Below are 24,408 nucleotides of genomic sequence, written 5' to 3' on the forward strand. Positions count from 1 at the left end.
ACACACAGACATACATATAATACATATGCATGTATGAATGCTATATATTGATAATTTGTTTCTAATGAATAGCAAAAAAAGACAAGCACCAAACAGAGCATTTAGCCAGGAGTGATGCATCTGCATCCAGAAACTGAATAAACCCCACATACTGTCCAGTAGCAGAAATAGTCATGTTCAGAACTGGCTCAGTTTGAACAGCCTGGGCTATGGATCCAGAAATTGAACACTCCCTTTTCTAAATCAGCCACAAGATTAGGAGTTCGGTGGGCATTTTAGCATTGTGCCTGTGACCTCCATAAGACTAGACACACCAGGAAATAATTACAGGATTACAGAATCTTATTTGGGGCAAGGGTGGGACTCATTCTTTGGCTGAATTCTCTGCTCTCTGGTTAAGTTCCTTGAAGAACACTGGTGCATAGTTCAGTTTCCATGCTAAGCTGCCATTTGTGGCTTTTCTGGTCTTGGGGGGCTTGAATTTTCCCAAGCTGGGAGCAGAAAAAAGTCCCGATGTCCAATTTCATTTGCAAGCAAACTGTGTATGTAGTAAGTATTCCCTCTTTAAAATAAAATGTGAAACCTGATTTAAGTACCCATGTATCATAAACAGAGGATACTAGGTCTTGGATCCCAGTAGGGTGAGATGCCAAACTCAAAAACCAAAGAATGACAGAGAGGTGTTGATGCCTGGCTTGATCAATGCACCATTCAGCTCAGCCTTTATTGACTCTGCTCTGAGATATTGGACTCCACACAACTGGAAATGGAGGCATCTCATTCTGGGGCCAAATTCTTATACAAGATACTCACCTAAAACCTTTGGTTTTGACTTGTAAATTTTATTTATACATGAAGATCTATAACAATCCCTTCCTTTAATACAAAACAGAAGGACTTGTCAACATAACACACCCATGAAATGCACTTTTTAGTCAGGTAGATAATATACATTCAGTACATGTGTTATATTTCACAGTGCAAAAGACTCTGGACCAGCACTGTGGATCAAAATTTGTTTGGGAAAACAGCCCTTAAAAGACAGTTGATCTGTAGATTTCTTATTGTAATTGCCTTCTAGATCTGCACTGTCAGATCATTACATTTGAATTTGCACAATTGTAAATTTACATTGAAAAAATGTGTACCTGTGACAAAACACGGCCCCTTACACATTCTTCCACTATATTAAATAAGCCATAAAGACAAAAGTATTCAAATAAAAATGCAATAGTCAGAAGAGCTACTGCTACAGAAGAGAAACTTATTAGGCATATGCAGCTGACTCATTCCATGTGTTTGAGCACTGCAACTCATTTAGACAAAATCCCTCCTCTAAACAAGAGGGATGCAAAATAGAAGCTCAAATATATCCAAATAACCAAAAATATTTTGTACTCAGGTATTGCACTCTACATTATAATTCTTACCTTTAAAATCTACCAGCACAGACCAATATTCTCCCAAAATAATTTTCTTTTCCTTAGAATCTCATTAGGTGAGCCTCTCCACCACTGGCCCTGTACTACTTGAGTCCCAAACAGAGAAAGAAGTGAAGAAAAGGACTGAAAGTGAGTGGAGAGTTTAAAACTGAAAGTGCAGATGAAGAGTAAGAAAGAACTGAATCTTTAAAACCTTAGTCCTTTTTCCTCATAAGCACTTGAATAAATACAATATCATCATGAAAGTTGGTCATATAAGCCAATAAAAGGTGCCAGGATACAGAGAAGAAGTAAAAATACAGATGACTTTTTTATCTGGGAAATATTTGCAATAGTTCTCAAATAACTAGGGCATTAGGATTTACACATCTGTATTTCAGATTATAGATTTTGGTTTGCTCTGGAATATATAGGGGTTTATGCCTATATAGATTTGTACTATGATATTTTAGACTCCATTTGGAGACACAGCATACCTTCATGTGCTTTGTATTCTTAGAAATTAAGAAATTCTAAGAAATTAAGAAAAGCTATCCCAAGAACAGAGATAAACACCAAGTACATTCAAACCACACCAGGTAATGAATTATGAATAAAGTTAAACCAGATATTCTGCATATTTCTGGAAATAAAAAAATAAAAATGAGAAGCTCTGACTAGTTAACTGAAAGACAATTGGAAGAAGGAAGTAGTGTAACCATAGTAGTGTAACTGGATTGTGGATGATATGTTGAGATATTGTATAAATCAGGAAAGGAAACTACAATGTATAGAAAGCTGAATTTACCAATAATAAAGATCACAAAAGTTCAACATAATCATCTGAAAGAGTACATCCCATGCAAAAAAATGATTGCTTTTACTTGCTTTCATGTGAAAATAACATTTCTAATATTAAAGATATGCTAACAAATCTCCTCTTCTTCCAAAGGTGGTGTAACAACCTAATCAAGTGATGAAAAATTTTAACAGTCAATGTGTTTTGAGTCTGCAATATGATAGGAACGGGGAAGGAAAACTATAGAGCTTGCCTGCATTTGAAAGATAAGACAGATTAACACTGCCTGGGAATTTTAAAGTACTAAGAGCTGTTTCTGAATAATTCCATATGTGAACACTCTTATTTTGGAATAAGAGAGTGCTTTGTTCCTGTTCAGCTTGACCCACTTTACAAAAGCATTTAATTAGGAGCATTTATATGTGTAAAAAAGGCTTTTGTTTGTTCTCTTGATTAAAACAATAAAGTTCAGTATCTAAGGTTTCTGATTCAAAACATCTTAAATATAAAAAAATCCCCAAACCTGTGGTAGCCTAGGTATTAAAATTAAATTGTGGCATTTTAACTGCTTCTCTAAATAAATGATTTAGAAGGCAAAAGGTTTTTCAAACAGTCTTCAGTCAGCAATTACTTTCTGGTGTAATCCCTAGGCTGGAGATGGCTACTCAGAATTCTGTAAGACAAACCTGCTCTTTGCAAAAGATGAAGTAACAGCAGAGGTTTTCAAAAGTATGTGTCAAAGGGTCAACTGTAGTGTCTTGGGACTTCAGAAATCAAACTATTTACCTAAAGTAAAATCATGCAGTCTAGAGAGGACAAGACTTCCTGTACTCACAGCCGATCCAAATCCAGGTGAATAGAAATCTGTGCTGCCAACTGAAAGTGTCAAGCTCAGCACTTTGGCAACCACGTATGCCCGGATATTTGCTCAGAATGCAAGCAGAGTGAACCCACACTGTCTCAGAAAATAGAGGGTAGGCATGTTTAGAAAGTTAAAAAATTGGAAGCCTAACTTCAGATGTCTGTAAGTATGTCTAGTAAGTATGAGTATGTTTACATTTTCAACCTCTGCCTGGGTACCACAGCTTTGTAAACCTCCTGAGCTGCTGATGCTGGTACAGAAATTAGTACATAGCTAAACATTATAGCATCAGCCTCATGGTGGCATCCATGCTTGAGAAGCAGGAAGAACAGCTGTATTTAGCATTTTCATCTCCATGTGATCTCAAGTGCTCCCTGTCACTTCCACTGCACAAGCAAGTGAGGTACATTAAATGCTAGAGTAATATCACATAGTTTATGCCATGGGTGGCTAGCACATTCAATCCTTCAATGGAACAGATAAGGAATTGTCACTGGCATGAAAGGTAGTGTAAAAACCCCACATCCTCTGGTACGCGTCAGGCAGGGGGATTACATGCAATGCTGAACTGTCCCTGGCAGGATGGCTGACAATAAGAGTCCACACATGCAGACTCAGACATAATTCACTAAGAAGAAATGAAAACTCTTCCGGTATGTAATATAGCAACAAGCTTGCATCTTGCACCCTTCCAGAAAGGTCTTTATACTGTTTAAGTGACATCTCCAACCTTTTGTACCCAGCATATCTGCCTAACTGTCCTATAAACAGAGAGGAGGCTCAGGTCCCTTTGCTGTCATCAAATATTAATGCAGATCTTAAATATTTGAACTTCATTCAAAAAACAGAAGATCACACACTATGTATTCAGCAGGTACTGTGATAACCCTTTCTGTTGTGTTTAAGAACAGATTAAAACCAAGTAACTTGGCAGGCTACTGTTAAAACAATGATGTCATGTTTTAGCTTGTGGTTGATGTAATCCTGCTCTTACCTTCTACTGCTTCCATGAGAAACAGTGCGTTGTGGCTTTCTTGGAAACAAGAAATGACACTACAAGCCACATTAACAATGCACCTTTAAAATCTGTTACATTTTATCTTGAAAATATTTTCACTAAAAGAACTTACACAAATACTAGGGGCTTCAAAAATATTTTATGCACAGTCTAGAATAAGAAAACTATTATATTTTTCTATCCTAGAAACACCTGTTTCTATTAATTGCTGAGTACTGTTGTGAAAGAGAAATGCAAGTTGGGGTATTACTCAAAACAAGCCCTTTTCCCCAACATTTTTATGTCAGCATTTGTAAAACCTCTGAGGTACAGACCTCTACTGATCTGCAACCATGTCTTATCTTAGAATACCTCATAAGGATTAGGTAGGAAGCCTACAGACTCTCCGTGGAACCGTGCAGCACACTGGGTAGGAGTTCTACACTAACCAGCAACAACTGAAAAAGGGTGACATTTGAACAATGGAAAACTGGTTTTCCTTTCATTTCAGGTCCTTCAAATTACTGAAGAAGATTCCAAGAAACTGCAGGAAGAGCTTAATTTCATTATGGTAAATCAAACATACGTTCTATTTGATGTCAATGCTATAGAAGAAATATGTATCAATAAAAGCACCTTGCTAGCTAGGAAAATTTTAAGAATATAAATTATTATCTTTTAGTGATCCATTTAATGAAAGAATATTACATAGTTTACTCGTCACCACCTAAGTGGTCTCTTTACTTTCTTGCAATTAAGATATATTGAAATTAATGCTTTACGCATTTTCAATGTAATTTGAATACATTAAATTTGGAAATAAATTAGTTGTTTGACCACCAAAGTCTGCTGGGGAAAATATCTTTAAAGCATAAATACTTAAGACACTAAAAAACCTGCTGGATGTTATTAAACTGTATTTTATAGCATACTATGTTATGTTGTGAAAAATCAATTCCACTTTTTTCATATACTCAACTAAATTTTTAGTCAGGAATCACAATCTTTCTGGTGTCAAATAGGCTTTTGTGCTTTTTAGACTTACTTCACCAGTTTTATCCCATTGTTTGCACATATTTTTGAAAATCATTTTGGAAAATCCTATTGTGACATTTTCAACTACCGGTAACAGCTCTGGCACAAAAACACATCACTACTTCAAATACTTTTTTGTTGAAAAACAAAGGAAAATAGTCTTTTGAACACATTTGCATTATGATATTTTAAAAAGAGTGTAGCAAAAATTACCCAGTACAATAAAGCAAATCTCATAATCAAATACAATAAATAAAATCTCATTATCACAGAAAGTGATGAGGAGGTTTTTTGCTTGTTCTCAGTACTAGGAGATAAATGATTAAATTCTAAACATCGTGTTCCTGTCTTTGAAGCTCCCTGTCACTGTCTCATGAAGAGTTTGTCATACATTTGCCAACATTAAAGCTCAAATATTAGAATTTGCCTCAGAACAATGAAATATTATTCTGAAATGAAAACTTCCATTTTCAAACCATATTGGTTACTTCCCTCTTAATTAGCCTGCTCTCATTATCCAGACACAGCAAGTATTCATACAGCTTTGATGTTGTAACTGGTATGACAAAATTAATATAAAAATGCAATCTCATTATGAAAAATGCAATACTAACGATCAACGTTTCAATAGCAGAAAATTACCAAATACAGAACCAACTGCCCAGTGTAGCAATACAAGATGAGATATATTGCTAGAGTCCATCCACCCAGTTCTAATGCAAGAGCAGTGTTAAAAGGAATCAATAGGGGACCACTCCGTTCTCACGTGGAAATAGAAAACTATTTGATGTTTGTAAGAAACCACTGGATCGCTACTTTCTGGTCAGTGTCCATAAAGAGCCTGGCTTCTAGGTTAATAACCAAAATGTGAATTTTTCTCTGCCATGTTTAAAAGAAACATTTTTATAAGTCAATATTCTACCACGTGTCAGCTGAGAAACAGGGCTTTAGGGAAAGACTTTACTGATTAGCACATAATACCTGTTGCTTTTTATCCAGGCAAATACTTATTCAGCACACTGCATGCAAAAGACTGCAGCAGTTCTGGAGAAACTCAACACAAACAGTGATTTAATTACTAATTTTAAATGTTAAGAAACAGCCCCTGGGAAAACACCCAAGACATTTTTACCCAGAAGCAGTATGACTACCATATAATTAATTACAATTTGGGAGAAGTGCCACAAATATGCAAGAAACTCAAAAACAGTTACTCACAACCTAATAGGGTGGAGAAAGTCGAAGCTACAAATAGACTATCAAGCAAAGAAAATTTAGATGTGAAAGAAGCAAACCTAGGGGTATTTTGAAATTACAGGCAAAGAGGAAAGAAAGGCATATAACAGATAAAACTAAAGATTGTATCATTATTTTGCAAAAAGCGTTTCACTGTCATGCAATTAAGAAGGAGGGTGAAAAGAAACTAACACATAATACATGTAATTTTGCTGGGTGTAGAATCTGGACATTAAACCAGCATTTACTTGGTTACCACTGCTGTTCCCAATGTGAGAAAATGCTCAATTGCTGTATAAATAAAATCAACCACATTAAGGTCAAACCACCAGTAAACAGAGAAGCAGGAGAGCATCTACAGGAAACAAATGGCAGTCTTTCCTCCATTTAAGACAGTGCCACCATAAAAAGCTTTCAGACAAACTGGAAAAACTTCAAATTGCATACTGTATTGAAATGTTTTCTTCCTTGATGATGAAGGCGAAATGCTACTGTATTTTTTGCTTGACACTGTAAGTGCATTTTTATCAAGAGCAGACTGAGGGATGTTGACAATCTCTCCAACTACCAATTAGTTTCCAATTCCTTTATTTTCAGTCTTCTGTTTCTTCTCAGTATTATTTGGAGTTCACATTATCATATCCATTTTCTGTTTCAGGTACAGATGAGACTTTCTCCTGTTCTTTCTTCTGTAATTCTTTCGTCTCTGTGGGTATTCCCAAAACTATTGCTGACAAACTTATCTTCAGTCTGGAGGGCTCATATACAACGTACCATCAGAAGCGTCTTATTCTTTGTTTGAGACATGGGTGTTGAGCAGCTGCCTGGCTAGCATTATAAAATGCAATGTGGAAGCATAAACTGCACTACTAAGTCCTAATCAAGCTTACTAAGGTAACTAAAATGTTATTTAAATGGTTTAAATAGCCTAACACCAGCAACTGGCAAGAATTTTTTTTTAACATTTTCTGTGCACAGTGTTATTGATCTCCCTCAGAAACTTAAAGACTGCAAATACAATGCATATTTTTACCATTTAGTTGAAAACTTGTATATTTATATATACATATATATAGAATTAACAAGCAAGCTAATTAACAAATTAACAGTGTATCTTAGACTCACAACTTGCCTTTCATAGATACCGTTCAGATCCTGCCTGTCTTAGATACTCCTTTTAGAATGGGAAGAATGACTTTCTGCAGGTGTCTCCCATCTCAGCAAGACTGTAGAATGACCTTTGTAACAAAGTCAGATGGGACACCAAACTTGTAAAAAGTTCCACTGAAAAGCAAATCGATCCACTAATGTCCTGCTACTTAAAAATGCATCTGTTTGAGGTATTATTTGAGCAGAAAGAAGCATTACCTTTTACCATATTATTACGTTTTTATGCAGATAAAATAGACATTTGTAGTCTGATATTTCATTTTCCATATTGCTACTGCTAGATTGCAAGGATTAAGGGGGACTGTAAGGGTACTTTAACCTCCAGCTTGGCCCACACTCCAGACTATGAATTTTGGCTGTGCAGAAAGTAACAGTAACCTGCTGGGTGGTTTCCACCAAGCAACAGACTTCTTGAAGTTCTTCTACCTCAGATGTAGCACAGGGGAAGTCTGATGTATAAACTTCTTACAAGCCACTCAGAAGAAACATCACAGAAAACAGCTTGGCATATGATAACTTTCTTTAATGTGTATATAATCTCGTTTTACATTATAATACTATAAACCAACTTTCTTTGAAACAAGTCTACAAAAATCTTCATTAATGGATCCTGAAAATATTTAAGTGATACACTTAATGCTAAAGGTATATTTGACATAAGATTTACATAATGCTCCCTCTGACAGTCAGAGGGTCTACTGAACATCTTTACCACAGTATCAAAAACTGACCAATCATTCAGGTGAAGGAGTATATATTGAAAAGCTCAATTCATTCCAGCATTCACTTGTCTTCTTTGGGATTTGAGGTGACATACAACAGCTGCCATGAGGTGGGTGGTCCAAAGAAGGACACTTTGTTTGGCTTGCTGTTTTGTTTGCTTTAAATAGCAAACTGAACACAAGTTTGAAGACAAAGCTTCAACACTACCTTCACTGTCACATCAATTTTTAACTCCTGAACACACACCCCATGGGGCTGGCACACAGATAGAGAAAACTTCTGGCGCAGATGTAGGATCTGCTGAAGTTAGTGGATGCTGCTCTGTAACTTCTGGTCAAAGCCTGATTACCTGAGGTGCATACTGATGCAGTTCAGCAGGTGTTTTACTTCTGCCTTTTATTCATATCAATCTCTTTTGGATCCCATATTTTTAAACATACTTTTAAATAAATGTGCAGCTGATATTCGTTGTGGCACTTATTAGCCATAGAATCATAGAATATGCTGAGTTGGAAGGGACCCATCAGGATCACCGAGTCCAACTCCTGGCCCTGCTCAGGACACCCCAAGACACCATGTGCCTGAGAACATTGTCCAAATGCTTCTTGAACTCCGTCAGGCTTGGTGCTGTCACCACTTCCCTGGGAAGCCTGTTCCAGTGCCCAACTACCCTCTGGGTGAAGAACCTTTTCCTGCTATCCAACCTAAACCTCCCCTGACTCAGCTTCATGCCATTTCCTCAAGTCCTGGCACTGGGCAACAGAGACAAGAGATTGACTCCTGCCCCTCCGCTTCCCCTCACAAGGAAGTGTAGACTGCAATGAGGTCTCCTCTCAGTCTTCTCCAGGCTGAGCAGACCAAGTGCCCTCAGTCACTCATCATGTAGCTTCCCCTCAAGGCCTTTCACCATCTTTGTGGTCCTCCTCTGGACACTCTCTAATAGTTTAATGTCTTTCTTACACTGTGGCACCAAAATCTGCACACAGGACTCGAGGTGAGGCTGCCCCAGTGCAGAGCAGAGCAGGACAATCCCCTCCCTTGCCCAGCTGGGGATGCTGTGCCTGATGCCCCTCAGGACACATTTGGCCCTCCTGGCTGCCAGGACATGGTAGTAAGCAAGTCTTTGCTGTGAATGGATTTCTAACATTAATTCTGATCCCCTTTTAGATCTTTTCATCATATTAAATGCAAAAATCTCAACGCTGACCAAATTCTAGGTAACAAGTAAATTCTGTTTCTGTAATTTTTGTGTACTTCAAGGAAAAGACAACTGCTTGTGTACATGTACATGTAAGAAGAACTAGACCTGGATGCAGTGTTTTGTCTGTATTAAGTAGTTTTCCAATTTCACTATTTTTGAAGTATTAGTAGAACCACATTAACACCCTTGTTCTAATGTCCTAGCAACTATAATTACTAAAAACCCTATTCAAATCACATTTTAAACCACTTTAAAATTAATGTTTCAAAGTTCATTAAAATACAATTTCTTCTTCTCTGAAATTAAAAAGTAAGTAATTTAAACTCTATTCCAATATAGCTGTTTTCCTTCACCTGTTGACTTAAAATAAATATATATTAACGTGTACAAAACCAAGAAATTAAATGCAGATATTTCACCAAGATGCATCTAAATCCATATAGAACTGAGAAAAATGGGGATAATAACAGTGCACTTTCTTAATCTAATATCAGTGAAGAACATCCATTCTCTCTACGGCTAGAGAAAGTCAGATGTAGTGTTCATGTAAAAATAATTCAAAGCAGAGTTCTGTTTGGACTGTGAAAATGACACATAAATTCTTTATGCATTGTCTTACTGGGATTGAGTTAAAGCCAAACAAGCATCTGATTCTTGCTTTGAATACTGGTTGATTGACTGCTGTTGTAAACCATTTAATGGGACTCACATTCAAAAGACTGCTGAAAGACTGTCTCATTTTAGCAATCTGAGATGTCAGTAACAAGGTAAGTTCAAGAAGAGAGATTTCAACAAATGTTTGGGAAAAACATTGTCCATATCTACCAAATATACTACTAAACAGATTTTTTTTATTGAGTTATATACTGAATTCCTTAATCAGACACATATTCCAAAATAGTCTGAAGAATATTTGTAAATAGTGCAGCTTCAATTTCACCCAAATCAAAATTTTTATACCATGTTAAATGATCTTGTAATTTCCTCTCTGAGGCATTTGGATGCATACAATGTATGTACATTGTACATTTAAATGTACAAACATGTACAGAAGACATTATATATATAGCTATATACACAAAGATAAACATGAGACATGCATAACACAAGGTAATAAATATAAAACAGACATATAGATAGATAAATAAATATGTGTAAAGATATCTCATTTTGATTTTAACTGATCTGGATTTTGCAATAGTTTTGCTATATCCTACCGTCTTTTCCTGTGTACTGCTTTTGATTTTTTTGTAACAATTTACCTAAGCTAAAGAAAGGTGACCCTAAGCACAGCCAAAAACATTAACAGCAACTAGATTTGTGAAGTGCCTGACATGTTTAAAGTATTGTGTAAGTATTAATTAAAAGTCCTCAAAACAATCCTCAAGACCAGTAAGCACTTCCAGCAGCAGCACTGCAGCACAGAAAAAGAAGTCACCACAAGGGAGAAACCAATTGGTCACCAAAGCCCTACACGCAGTCCTGAAACCAGCACTAACTTCTAACAGTGGTATTTCTGTTAAGACAAAGCACAAAGACACAACTGTGATTTATAGCATTGCAATAATCTAGCAAGGTGTTTCTACAATGTTGAAAGTCTAATGGTATCCTGAAGAGTTATTATCAAATCTGTGGTACCACTGAAATTCTCACTGTTTATGAATGTAGTCCAAGTAGGGTCACATCTCTGCCAAACCAGAGACATTTCACCCAGCTTTAATCATCTGTAAGTACTGTGTCTAATCTGACTTAGTCACGCAGCCTGTCTTTAAAGTCAACAGACAGATGAGCAGCTCTGGAGAGTGAGACATCTCACTTATCTTAAACACTCATTTTAGGATGAGAAATTTAATGGGATTCTGGAGATGGATAATTGAACAGAAACTTTTAGCTCCCAGCAAGAACCTGCAAGAGCACAGAGTTCTGGCAGAGTCAAGGCTGAGGGAGAGACTTCTGTCAGACTCCATGGATATTACAAGAATTGCCTAACACGCACTCCAGAAAAAAATGGCTTTTTGCACATATAACTCAGAGACACAACTGATCAGAAGAAAATTAAGATGTACTTACCAAAAACAATAGAGGATTCACAGTAGTAGTAACCATTTGGTTGCTTTTTTTTCAACATGGAGCAAAGATCAAAGCGGTGCAAGATCTCATCTCCAAAATAATGGTTTTTGAAATCTTCATACAGACTAGAGTCAATTTTCTTCACCTTTAAAAAAGCAACATAAAATTCAATTAGGCATTCTACTTGGAGACTGAATTTTCGTATTTAATTTCTATAGTTTTCATTTTAGCCATAAGTATAATTAGGATGGAAAACTACTTCAAGATCCAAAAAGAATACAGAAATAATCATATGTCAAATCTTCTGCTTTAGTGAAGCACTGTCTACTTCAGAACTAAATGAAATAAAAATGTCATTAGTTCTCCTTTCCATCATTTCATCTTTAGACCTGTAGGAAACAAAAACATACACAATACTACAACTGCTTTAACTTCCAATGGTTTGCAACAAGGTTCATGGAACATGTAACTGGAAATTATTCTTGCTATCATCACTGGGCATGCTACAACAAGGAAGAATCTCAAATGGTTGTCAAGGGCAGTTTTCTGAGTCATTAAAATCAGCACACAGGAAAAAATGGTTGTATTTTATTAGCACTGGACTTTTTAACCTCAGTAAATCTAAAAACTTACTGTGATTTATAATACTGGAATCAGTATGCAGTTGATACATGAAGCGGAACATAAATATTCTATTAAGCTATTTTCAGAAAACATCATTTCAGTAGTTATTTTAGGAGTTTAGGGGTCCTCATTCCATTCCACTGTCAATCAAAATATAGGATCTCTGTAGAAATTCAGTCTTTTCTCCTTCAATCTACCTCCCAATAATGCTGTTTGCTATTTAAATATCATTACTCTATGATAAGGAATGTTAGGAGCCTCTAGCAGCCCCAGCCCAGTGCTCCCTATTGCCCAGCTGCTGGACCCCAGTTGAGTGTGTGGAGTCCCAGTCTTTGATGGATGTACCTGCTGCTTTCACCTCCCAGAGACACTCTGGGACACGGACACGGACATTGCGGGCTACATGGATGCCACTGCCTTCACCAGCACCCACACATGGGGCTCACAGGACACACAAGTGCAGGTGGCTCCTGGCAGGGACAGAAGCTCAGCAGTGCAGGACACACATGACTTTCTCTCCATGTTCACATGTGGGCATTCCTGAAGCACCGTCATGGCCCCTCTGTCCACCTGGCATCCCTGCCCAGATTGCCAGGCTCTTACTGAGCCCACGGGTCTCCCACATCCTGGCTGGCTCTGCTTGAGGTTTGGCAGTGAACACCTACACTCCTCACACACACAGTGTGGGGAGGATACAGACATTTGCCCCTGGCAATGTCAGACACGTGCACCCACCAGGCTCATTTTAAACAGGACTGGTCCCTTTTGTAGTCCATACTGTCTACTCCTCTTTTGTGTTCTTCCCCAACCTCTCCCCCTGCACACACCCTGCATTTGCAGAGTCAACCTGCCAGCATCCTGGACCCTCGGCTTTACATGCCCAACAGCTGCAAAGTCCACGTTTGCCTGTGGTTTCTCAGCTGCCCATCAGTGAGAAAAGTAAAGTCTACTTTAGTGAAGGTCAAAATGTTTTTTCATTTCCTTAATCTCCGAAATGATGACATCTAGTGGTGGATGCTTTTCATTTCAGGAAGTGGAAATTTGGGAGCCTACATCTCCGTGAAGTCTACCTTTATTCCATCCTCACAGTCGTTACCTAAAATTGTATATTCTATGGCTAAACTAGTCCTTATGTACCAAGGTTATTCCGAAATTAAATCATCATTCCTTGATTTTTGGCTGACAGTTCTTGGAAATACAGTTAGACATCAATTAGAAATGAAAAAAAGACCTTTTCAGCCAGGAGAACATTTGTCAAAATGTGAAGCCTTGAGTACTTCTGGAATGAAATGAAGAAAAGATAAAAATCACAACTTCATGCTACAACAAAAAAAATAACATTTACAAGAGGTTGGGATGTTGCTTGTCAAAGACAGATTGGTAAGGTGTGAATCAAATGTTGAATGCTCAGGAATTCAGTTGTGCTTGTGATGCACTACTGAAAGGTATTTGGAAAAGCAGTCCTGGGAAAACTATGATATATTTAGTAACTGGAACAATTTCTGGAGTGCTGCTTGCAGTGAGATGTGAAAGGATGAAGCAATGCAGGTGCACAGGAAGGTCATGGCTCATTTCTTAACTGAAAGAGTCTGGAGCAGTAGAGGTGCAAGTGAAAAGTTGCTACCACATGGGAATAGAACACATGCTGATTATAAAGATAAGCTGTAATGGGGGAGGGTGAGAAACAAGAGTACTTGAGAGGCCACTTTGAAGCGTTTGGTGCTGGAATGGGAGGAGGAAGACATCTGCCTCTCGAAGAAGCACAGTAATGGATAATGCCTGTAAAGGACATGGCTGTGTAACACGGGCCTGGAGAGGCACGGCATGAGGAGCTCTTGAAGGACTGGCAGGGCACCAGGGACCTAGCCTTTGGCAGTCCTGCCGTATCTGGTTTTTCTCCCTGTGTCTCTGGGAAGGTGCAGCCTGCCATCCCCAGCCCACAGCTGAACCCCATGCAGTCAGTCCCCCGGGCTGCTGCCACAGTCAGCCTTGGGACCAGGGGCAGGAATCAGGTGTGGGACCGGGGGCAGGAAGGCTCCAGTGGTGACAGCGCAGGTAGCAGAGACGCAAGCAGCTCCGGGCTCCGTGTGCCAGACCCCACAAGCCAGCACACCACTGAGTTGCTCCCTCCAGGCGGGACCCGCAGGCGGCCGAGGGTCGCTCCCCGCGGGCCGGCCGGGCCGCCAGGGCCGCCAGCCCAGACAGGGCCGCTGTGGGCGCGGCCCGGCTGCGGAGGAGGGTCCGGCCCTTCTGACGGGCCCTCCCGGTGGAGCGCCGAGCTCCCGCCCGGAGAGGAAGGGAAAGGGGTCAGCCGAACACTTTTGGGCTGCAGGGAGGCGCAGCAGCCGAGGGGAGCTGCCCGTCTGTGGTGAGGAGGGTGAGTACAGAGCAAAGAGGTGGGAATGGATTGGAAGTGAGGTGCTGACAGGGATTGGTATATCTGATCCCTTAAGTGCTTGTACAGAAACTAGTACTGCGTGATGGTGCAGTGTAAATATGGGGCTGGGACCCTGAAATGATGGCCAGGCTGTGGGGCTGCACTGCTGAGAGGAGCCATGGTCAGTGCAGGTGTGTGTCACAAACCTCTGAGGGAGGATGATTTTGTACGTGGATATACATGTCTGTGTACATTACTGTATTTATGGGTACCAGGGCGTACATAGATACTTTAAAAAAATAAAGGACACAAAGAAAAACTGTAAAACTAATGCTGGTAGTTAGTTCTGTTACACCTTCCTTGGAAACAGATGGTGGCTGTAGTTACTGGCTGCATCTTTTCACTTGAATGGTTATAGTTAACTCCTGGTAGCGTCTTAGTTTCTTCAGGTTTGGAAGAGTGAGTGTTAACCTCCTGTTGTCAATTAAAGTTACTTCTCAGGACCTTTTGGATGAGTTGAGAATAAAAATACCTCTTGCCAAAAGAATGAGTGCCACATCAGCCACAAGCTGTGCCTTGCCACCGCCACTTGGGCCCGAGCAAAAGGAGCAAGAGAGCTCGGAGATACATATGTCTGTTTTGTGGTATGCAGGGCAGCTGGCAATTACTTACTATGATACAGAAGATTGCTCAGTCTACTTCATGCCTGAGATACCTGATAACGAAGACCTCAAGCTACTGCAAAAAGTGACTGGGGAACTTAACCCTCAGTGCATAGTGACCAGTGCAAAACAGGACCAGAATATTGCCAAATTCCTGACCAACCTAACAGCTACTGCTGGTGATAAAGACACGGGAAAACCAGAAATTGTCCTGTTTCCTAACATAGATTTTGGTTTAGAAGTCACCAAGCAACGGATCCTATCTAGGCAATTTCCATTTATCCCATCTCATATGACTGCAACAGAGAAAATTCTCTATTTGTCCTCAATCATCCCTTTCGAGAGTCCACTCATGATACGAGCCTTAGGGGGCCTCCTTAAGTTTCTAGACAGGAGAAGGGTTGGAGTTGAGCTCGAAGACAGCAGTGTAACAGTTCCTATTTTGGCCTTTAAAAAATTTGTGCTATCAGATACTGTGAATATGGACCAAGACACTTACTGTGTCCTGCAGATATTTAAAAGTGATATCCATCCTTCTGTGTACAAGCTATCCAGTGGACTAAAAGAAGGATTTAGCTTATACGGAATTTTAAACCGTTGCAGATGCAAATGGGGAGAAAAACTGCTGAGGCTGTGGCTCACACGGCCTACCCGGAACGTGACAGAGTTGAACAAACGGCTAGATGTTATCAACTTCTTCCTGCTGGCTCAGAACCATGAAACAGTCCTCACTCTTCAAAACTGCCTCAAGAATATTAAAAACGTGCCTCTTATTTTAAAGAGAATGACTCTTTCCAACACAAAAGTTAGTGACTGGCAAGCACTATATAAGACAGCGTACAATGCAGTGTGCCTTAGAGACACGTGTCGCTCTCTGCCCAATACTATTGAACTTTTTCAGACTATTTCACGTGTCTTCACTGATGATCTGCACTACATTGCTAATCTAATCAGCAAAGTGGTAGACTTTGAGGGCAGCCTCTCAGAGAACCGCTTCACTGTTAGACCTAATGTAGACGCCACTATCGATGAGAAGAAACGAAAGCTGATGGGACTGTCAGACTTCCTTACAGAAGTGGCACGAAAAGAACTGGAGACTTTGGACAATCGGATTACCTCCTGTTGTGTGATCTACATTCCTTTGATTGGGTTCCTTCTGTCCATTCCACGCCTACCAAATATGGTGGAGAAGAGTGACTTTGAAATTGAAGGCTTGGACTTCATGTTCTTGTCAGAGGATAAACTGCACTACAGAAGTGCCCGGACCAAGGAGTTAGACAGCCTGCTGGGTGACTTGCACTGTGAGATCAGAGACCAGGAAACACTCATCATGCACCAGCTGCAGACAAGGATCTTGGAGAAGTCTGAAGTACTTAGCAGTGTGATTGAGTACACTGCACACCTGGATGTACTGCTAGCCTTGGCAGCGATGGCCCGGGAGAATGCCTATTGCCGACCTCGCTTTACTCATCGCCACGGCTTCCACATCAAGGATGGAAGACATCCACTCATGGAACTATGTGCAAAGACTTTTGTGGCCAATCCTGTGGACAGCGGTGAGGCTACCAGACGAATAAAGATCATCACAGGGCCAAACTCCTCTGGAAAGAGTGTTTACTTAAAGCAAGTAGGTCTTATAGTGTTCATGGCTCTGATCGGCAGTTATGTCCCTGCAGCAGAGGCAGAGATTGGAGTAATTGATGGGATTTACACAAGAATCCACAGTAGGGAGTCGGTTTCTGTAGGGCTCTCCACATTCATGATTGATCTTAACCAGGTTGCCAAGGCTGTAAACAATGCCACAGAGAGGTCCCTGGTACTTATTGATGAGTTTGGTAAAGGGACCAACACACTGGATGGCCTGTCCCTTCTGGCTGCTGTCCTGAGGTACTGGATCAGACAAGGAACACAGTGTCCACAGGTCTTTGTCTCCACTAACTTTCACAGTTTAATGCAGCTAGAACTCCTGCCTGACACACCTCTTCTGGAGTACCTGACCATGGAGACCCACCAGGATGGAGAGGAGTTGATATTTTTCTATCAGATCAAACAGGGTATGTCCACCATTAGTCATGCTGCCACCATTGCTGCATTAGCAGGAATGCCAGCCAAAATTATTGAAAGAGGAGTGGAAGTATCAGAACTGATTCGCAATGGAAAACCCATCAAACGTCTTGATCATCCTTCCAAAGGTGATAGGATGGAAAAATGCAAGTCTGTTGTGGAAAAGTTTCTTTGCATAGACCTTGACGATCCCCAAGTGGACTTGGAAGAGTTCATGTCTAAAGAAGTGCTGCCTTCTGCAGCCTCAGTCCTGTAGCAAGGATATGTTTAAATGCATAGAGTGCATAATATCCACCATGGAGAGTTTGGTACTTTAAAGAATGATCACTATGATGAAACACCTCACAGGACATTTAGCTTGTAACAAACTGTTTGTAGCTATGTCCTTCCTTCTTGTTGTTTAAACCAAGTACTTATATATCCCTGCAATATGGTGTACCATACGAGTGTACGAAGAGAAGAAGAATTTTAAGAATGTCTCCCAGCTGTTGGGTCACCCAGTTTGTGAATTTTCTGTCCCTGTTGTTGGAACCTCCAATTAAAAAATATACTGTAGAAAAATCACAACACATTTCTACTGGTCTTAGAAGACTATGAAAGGAAAGTGTTTATTGTTTCGTATTGTGCCAAAGTGATGGTTGCAGCCATTTTAGGCTCAGCATCAAAGATTCCAAATAAATATGTGCTTCAGACTCTTGTATCAGCAAGTAATAGTTGTCACAATACAAACCACTGACATAGAGGCTGATAAATGGAAATACAAAGGGATTTAATGGCTCTGCAGCTTTTCTTATACCAGCTTTTCTGTCCAAAATGCCAGAGATACCAGGATTCATTATAAAAAGAATGCTGGTGGTCAGAATCAGTGGGGACTGATAAAAAGGAGTGCCTTGGTTTTACTGAGAAATGCTCTCTTCTTTAAGGTCCTGTATGATAAAACTATGTGTCTATGCCACATGGGTATAAATAAACGCAAAATTACAAATCTAGGAATGTAAGAGAGAAATTCACATTTTCTATTCTATTTTCAATTATTAACATTTGAGGATTAATACCACAAAGGGAGGATTCCGTTTCACTGCTCTTGTCGTGCTGAAGATCTTTATTGAACATAGTATTTTATGTACGCATATGCAGGAAAAAGTCATTAACAAATTAATGACACAAGAGCCATATCTAAATAATATCAAAGTAATAACCTTTCCTGCAGCCTGAGTGCCTGAGATTCCTCATGTAAATAAGACAGAGGAGACATTACATAGCTTATTGTCTGCTAAAACTTGCTCTAACCACTACATAATGGCTAATAAAAGACATACATCTCTCATTTATATGTCATTTCAAGAAGCCGAACATATTAATGTCACATAAACTTAGAGAAAATTTACGTGAAAAGAAATTAAATCCCTTCATAATTATAAATATTAAACATGTTATCTGCTATATCTGGCTGAAGATAGCAAAAAGATGAATGTCAGTGCACATCAAAAAGATCTGAAATTGGAGACACTGCTTTGGCTTTGTTTCAGTGTGGAATTTCCTCCTTGATGATGAACTATTATTATTATTATTACAAAATAAGTACCTTATGTTATTTCTGTATGAAACTGGAAAGAGACAGAAGTTTAACATAATTTACATTAAAAAATACAATAATAAATTACTGAATCATGCATTTAATGCTATTTCCAGGGCAATCAAAATAATACTGTCTGCATAATATCTGGTATCTTGATGTTAGCACTGAAGTGAATGGCAACAGTGAATCAGGCCTTGTACAATGCTTGCAAGTGTTGAATATACAAACGTGTTTTTCACTAACATATTCTCTTTTACCAACTATATATACAGCATCCTGAAGATACACTGTACAAAAGAATATAATATACAAAAGATTCATAATTTATATTTTTGGCTTTTTTTTGTTGACAACCACTGTCTAGGATAGGGATATACTCTGCACTAATTAAACAGATGCCATCAGAGCAATTTAGCTGTCAGTCATCTTCTTATGAAATTCATTCCACAGTATTTGCAGTTCTGGCAGTACTAGGTATCAAAGGACCTCCAAACGTCACACAGCAGTTATGAAGTATGCCTCTCAACACACCCTGCAATAAACAGGAATCTGTACAAATGAAAAACACAGGGCTTGTCACTGACTGGTGGCAACTTAGCAGGCAAGTGAGGGAAGCAGGAATAGAAACATTATCTTCAAATGCAAAACGTCAGTTTCTTCTTTTATTATGCTTCATTAGGTTCTCTGCATAGAAGATAACTATACTAACCCAAGATTCTTATTCAAATAATTCTGGAAATAGCTAAACATGTGCAAGTAAATCATATCCCTTTGTCTCCTTCCACAAGGACATCTAGAAGCACACTATACCTCCTGATTTTGGGGAAGTTTTCAGTGGCACATCTAATCTGAGAAATGTCCAACTAAGCATGAAAAGTGAGTTGGTCCCACTTCTGAGTAGGTGAATAAGTCCTTTATTCTGAGAAGCTGAAGGGGGTACAGTAAACCAGATAGCTCTTTTCTAATCCACTTTATTTCACACTTTTATCCTTTATTAATATGTTTCCAAGTTTTTTAGATTTACCATTTTTAGCTTAATGATGTGCCTTCAAAGTGAAAAACTGATTTCTTGAGATCTTCACTAGTTCTAAATTCTCAAACTCTTTGCTTTGTAAATATAATTTTTAACTTTGGGAAAGTTAAAATCTCTTCAGAATATATGCATTTCAAAATGCCTGCAGTTATATTAAGGTTTAAAAAACCTATTTTTTTTTCCAAAAATACAACTTTGGTGGAATTCAGATGTCACTGAGAGGAGGGTGAGGTAACAGAGTATTATTTCAAATAAGGAAGCTTACATTTAAAAATTAAATTAATATCGTTATAAAGCCATGGCTGAGAACTACACTCAACCACTTTAGTACTATTTTTTCTTTTATAAGCTTGCTCATGTAACCTTCATCCAGTTTCCTTTTCTTGCTTTTCATATTGTTATATGATCTAAAAATGCAATTACACATTGTATTCAAATGTACTGCAAAATAATTATTCCTTTTATGATTCATATTTTTATTTAGTTTTCTCTAAATGCATAAAACTATCTAACTAAATGTATGAACACAATGAAAGAAAAAATTATAGTAAAGACTGATGCTTATGCCTGACACTGAATTGACAGAGAAAAATGTACAGATTTTTAATATATAGTATCTTTCTATACAGTAGATCATATGCATTATCCAGCATTATGGAGGGTTCAGGAAGATGATTTGGAATGACATTGACCTGGTTCTGTCAGCAGAAGTGAATATCAGAACACAGAAAGGATGCATCCTGGCTAATATTTCATGGAAGCTAGATAAATGTAAATGAAACAAACAAAACCAATAAAAAAAAACCAGAATAGCAAAACCCCCACCCTGATTGTCTCAGATGTTTTAACCAGTTAAATCACTGAACCACTGATATTCTAGAAGATCTGTGGATTTTTAAATTAGCATTTTAAAAACCCAGCTGTCAATATAAGCAAAAGGTTCTGTGAGTTTACAAATTTAATATCTATCATATACGACCTGCATACTGTGAATAGTTCCTTATTTCAGTTTTAGAGCAAGTACACATATCCTCAAATTTTCTTGATGTATCTCAAATCTCCCTACCTTCTTTTTACTGATTTCAAAATACTACTTAATTAAAACATGCACCTTCAGCATTTTTAGGGATATTTCTAATTAAATTTTAAAGTATTTTTTAATGCCCACTATTAAGGAAAAAATCAATGTAAAAGATTAGTATTATGTACTTTAATTCTTATTTAAAATATTTTTTCTGAAAGTTATTTTCCCAGTCAATGTTAAAGGATCACATAAAACATTCTATACAATGTCAGTAAAAAAAAAATCTATGCACATATACCTTGTGTTAAATAATACAGTCTTAGTTAAATTACTATGAAATAAAAAATAGGTACACTAGTTTTCCTTCTATGTATTTTAATCACAGTTATATCCTATTTTCATGCATTTGTGTATTTTGTCAAAAAAATCTAATAAATAGGCAAGAAATAACTACCTGCAAGAGAGAATATAGAAGATATATTAATATAGTTTTTCCTCATTACTCTGAAATTCACCAAAGTATATTTAGTAGAGAAAACTAACAGTCTGCCTACTATGCATAATCCAAACAGAAATTCCACTGTTTATTTGCTAATTTCCCCCTATACAGTAACAAAACTCTGCAAACAATCCACATGCATACAATCTACCCCCTAATGGGAATTCTGTGACTCTGAACAAGTACTTTTATCCTTTGGTCTTGTCTAATTTCTCAAAAGAAAACAGACCATGATATTATTGCACCGAGAATATGAAGAGTGGTAAATTACAGTACAGGACTACTGGTTATACAGTAGATAAATTAATTATTTCTTTAAAAACCAAGTATTTTAAAGTCTTACCTCTTCAGCTGCTTACAAAGTAGAAAGCATGATGCTATAGCATAAACAACACTTTGTCCATCTCTAAATTAAACTTTCTAGATTGCTGCTGAGATGTGTGAAATGTGAGCTCACCTGCTTACGTAGCTCTGTTGATTTTGACAACTTCATGAAGGTCAGATGTGGTTTAAAAGCTCTTTCTTCTCCTGTCATGATCCCCTTTTCTTGAAATATCATCTTCATAGTCTCTGATGAGGAGAAAAGTGTGTAAGTACAAAGATATTACATAATATAATGCTTAAAATGTGTTTTCAAATGTAATTTTAGTCGTGGCTCCTTCACATGAAAGAAACAAGATGATGAGTACCAAAAAGCAGGGAGATTTCTACTTAATTTCAAAGGCACATATTATTTCTTCAGAGGTATATATTATTGCATGTGAAAATGGTCCTATATTTGCAGTTAATATCAGTTAAATAATGGGAATTAGAAAGCTGTTCATGCTGTCCGATTTTGCTATCAAAATAGGAACTCAACATTAGCACTGTTCAGGAGTCACTCTCACTGGAAGTGTGGGAAACTTCAGGAAAACTCTGAGTATGTAAAAGAATTCTCTATTCAAAAACACTATTCTGTGGGGAATTCTATTATCTGTATTTGGGTAATCTCCCACTCAGAACAGAGGAAATTTGGAAGTGAAAGCTCTAAGTTTTGGCACTGGATTTACATGCCAGCATTAGAGAATGTATCAGGTATGCTGATGATTTTTGTTTGGGTTTTAAAGCTTTACTTTTGCCTTCTAAGCTAATTTCCTACTTTTAATGTACACTTTTATCTGTTTACAGTCCAGGCCAAAGCAACTCTACAACACTGACCTAGTTTACTATTTCCCAATTCATCTGCCCAATGTAATGTTTAATTTCTTGGAAATAAATTTCAGTGTAACTTTTGAACTATGTTCTGTGGTTTTTTTTAGATTAAATACTTCCAACATGAAAAATTTCTGTTCAAAAAATGGTTTAGATAGAATTGGAAAAACCTGTGGTAAAAATAATACTGGAAAATAGAGTATTTCTATTACTGAAAAACAGAAAAACTGCAAAACCATTTTGTTCTTTGCAAGTACAACTTCCAGTTTTTCACTAGGTGTAGGTCTTGCTGACTCATACAAACAAAATAAAATCAAAATAGGGGGAAAAATTATAAATCCTATCACATATATATATAATCAGCCCTTAACTTAACAATGTATGTTCATTTAAATATTTTTTTTGCTTGATAGTTCAACAGTCCTTTTTCTCCCACCTGGAAGAAACAGCATCACACTGGGAAGCAAACAACACAAGTACTGCTGACCTACTTGTATTATTTTAAATTTTGTCTGTGGCAGACATTTCTAAATTTACACTGGATCCCCACTGAGCTTTCTGGCTCCTGTATCTGTTCTCTGAACAGCACAATTTGGGGATCCATTGATGTTGATGTTCCAGTAAGGGGTAAATCTTATCAGACCGAGGTTTACGCTACCATGTGATATTGTGGCTCAGTCTTGTGCATGGTAGTCTTTTTTTTCCCCCTCTGAAACCTCCATTTTTTTCTGCCATCACATCTGAGGCCATGCAGTCTTATCTCACACTCTGGAATTAGGATCTGTGCTGATGAAGATTTGCACCTCTCCACGTGTCCCCTCCTAAGTCCAGTAAGAGCTGAGTATCAGAGCAGAGGTTTGCCAATGTGCCCCTGATCACAGGACTATGAACCCAGGGATCTCATCAGGGCAGACCAATCACACAGTGCTGTGACTGTGTGGGAATTGGGTGGGACAGCTGGGCACCTACACTTTACACTGCTGAACAGCAACCACAGCCCTGTCTTCGTTTTGTGCTAAATAGCTTTGTTCAATATGTGTCCTATTTATCTTTCCAAACTGCTCTTTCATACCTGGCAATTCTAATCAAAAATACCAATGAAAACTGGGTCAGAGGAGAAAAGCACGCAGAGACTGCAGCTTTAAATTTAACAGATTTACGTGTGTGTAGATGTGTGTCTACACACATTCTCACGGGCATCAGGCTTCTCACACAGCTTTGTTCTGGCATAGACATATTAAACATCACAGCCTCAAGACATTGGGCTTGCTGGGACTACAGATAGCCCCAGTTTTGCAGAATTTGACATGCACAGAAAGAGTGACATTTTACTGGGTAAGGTAACTTACAGACATAATTAACACTGTTTCCTTCTTCAAAACAAATGGAAATAGAAAGAAATCTGAGTAAGTGGAGGGAAAAAAAAGAAATAAAGACAAATGTTTTCCTGAGAGCACAGTAAAGTTACAAGATAATGTAATGCTATTAATATCCATAAAGCTCTTTGAAGAAGTGGCTACAAGAAGGGATTTAACAGAAACTGGGAAGGACGCATGGATGCTGTGGGCAAGAGAAAGTTCTTGGCTTATGAGATAGCATAAAAGTGGCTTTGTCAACTGGCAGATACACAAAAGTTAAAGTTTATGATGGGGATTGCCTAAACTGAAAGAAATTTAGAGGCCAGTGATGAGAAAAACAGACAGATGATGCCCAAGGGTCTTAACAAATAAGTATCCTCCATTTTTCCTCCAGACATTATCATTACTACTTAGACTGAAAAATCAAATGAAATCTATGTTTTCCTTTATTAGCCTCAGGCTGACTGATGTTTGCAGCTTCAA

General features: G+C 38.2%; 2 protein-coding genes across 3 annotated transcripts in view; one reads left to right on the top strand and one right to left on the bottom strand.

Moving 5' to 3' along the window:
- AKAP7 (A-kinase anchoring protein 7) overlaps nt 1-24,408 on the bottom strand; it is an 85,601-nt gene that overhangs the window by 37,711 nt on the left and 23,482 nt on the right. For both annotated transcript variants that reach the window (XR_014227370.1, XM_082303262.1), the window contains exons 6-7: nt 21,834-21,946; nt 11,515-11,659 (exon numbers count right to left, since the gene is read on the bottom strand). Coding sequence is in view for 1 of the 2 variants with exons in the window: in XM_082303262.1 (XP_082159388.1) it covers nt 11,515-11,659; nt 21,834-21,946 (258 nt within the window). In the remaining variant the exon portion in view is untranslated. The remainder of the gene's footprint in view (nt 1-11,514; nt 11,660-21,833; nt 21,947-24,408) is intronic.
- MSH5 (mutS homolog 5) lies at nt 15,062-17,497 on the top strand (the record flags this gene model as incomplete). The annotated part of the gene is made up of 1 exon (XM_082303260.1): nt 15,062-17,497. One exon carries the CDS (start codon nt 15,062-15,064, stop codon nt 17,495-17,497), a length of 2,436 nt encoding a protein of 811 aa, XP_082159386.1.

This window comes from Coloeus monedula (genome assembly GCF_965178545.1).
Source record: "Coloeus monedula genome assembly, chromosome: 2".
NCBI classification, from domain to species: Eukaryota; Metazoa; Chordata; class Aves; order Passeriformes; family Corvidae; genus Coloeus; species Coloeus monedula.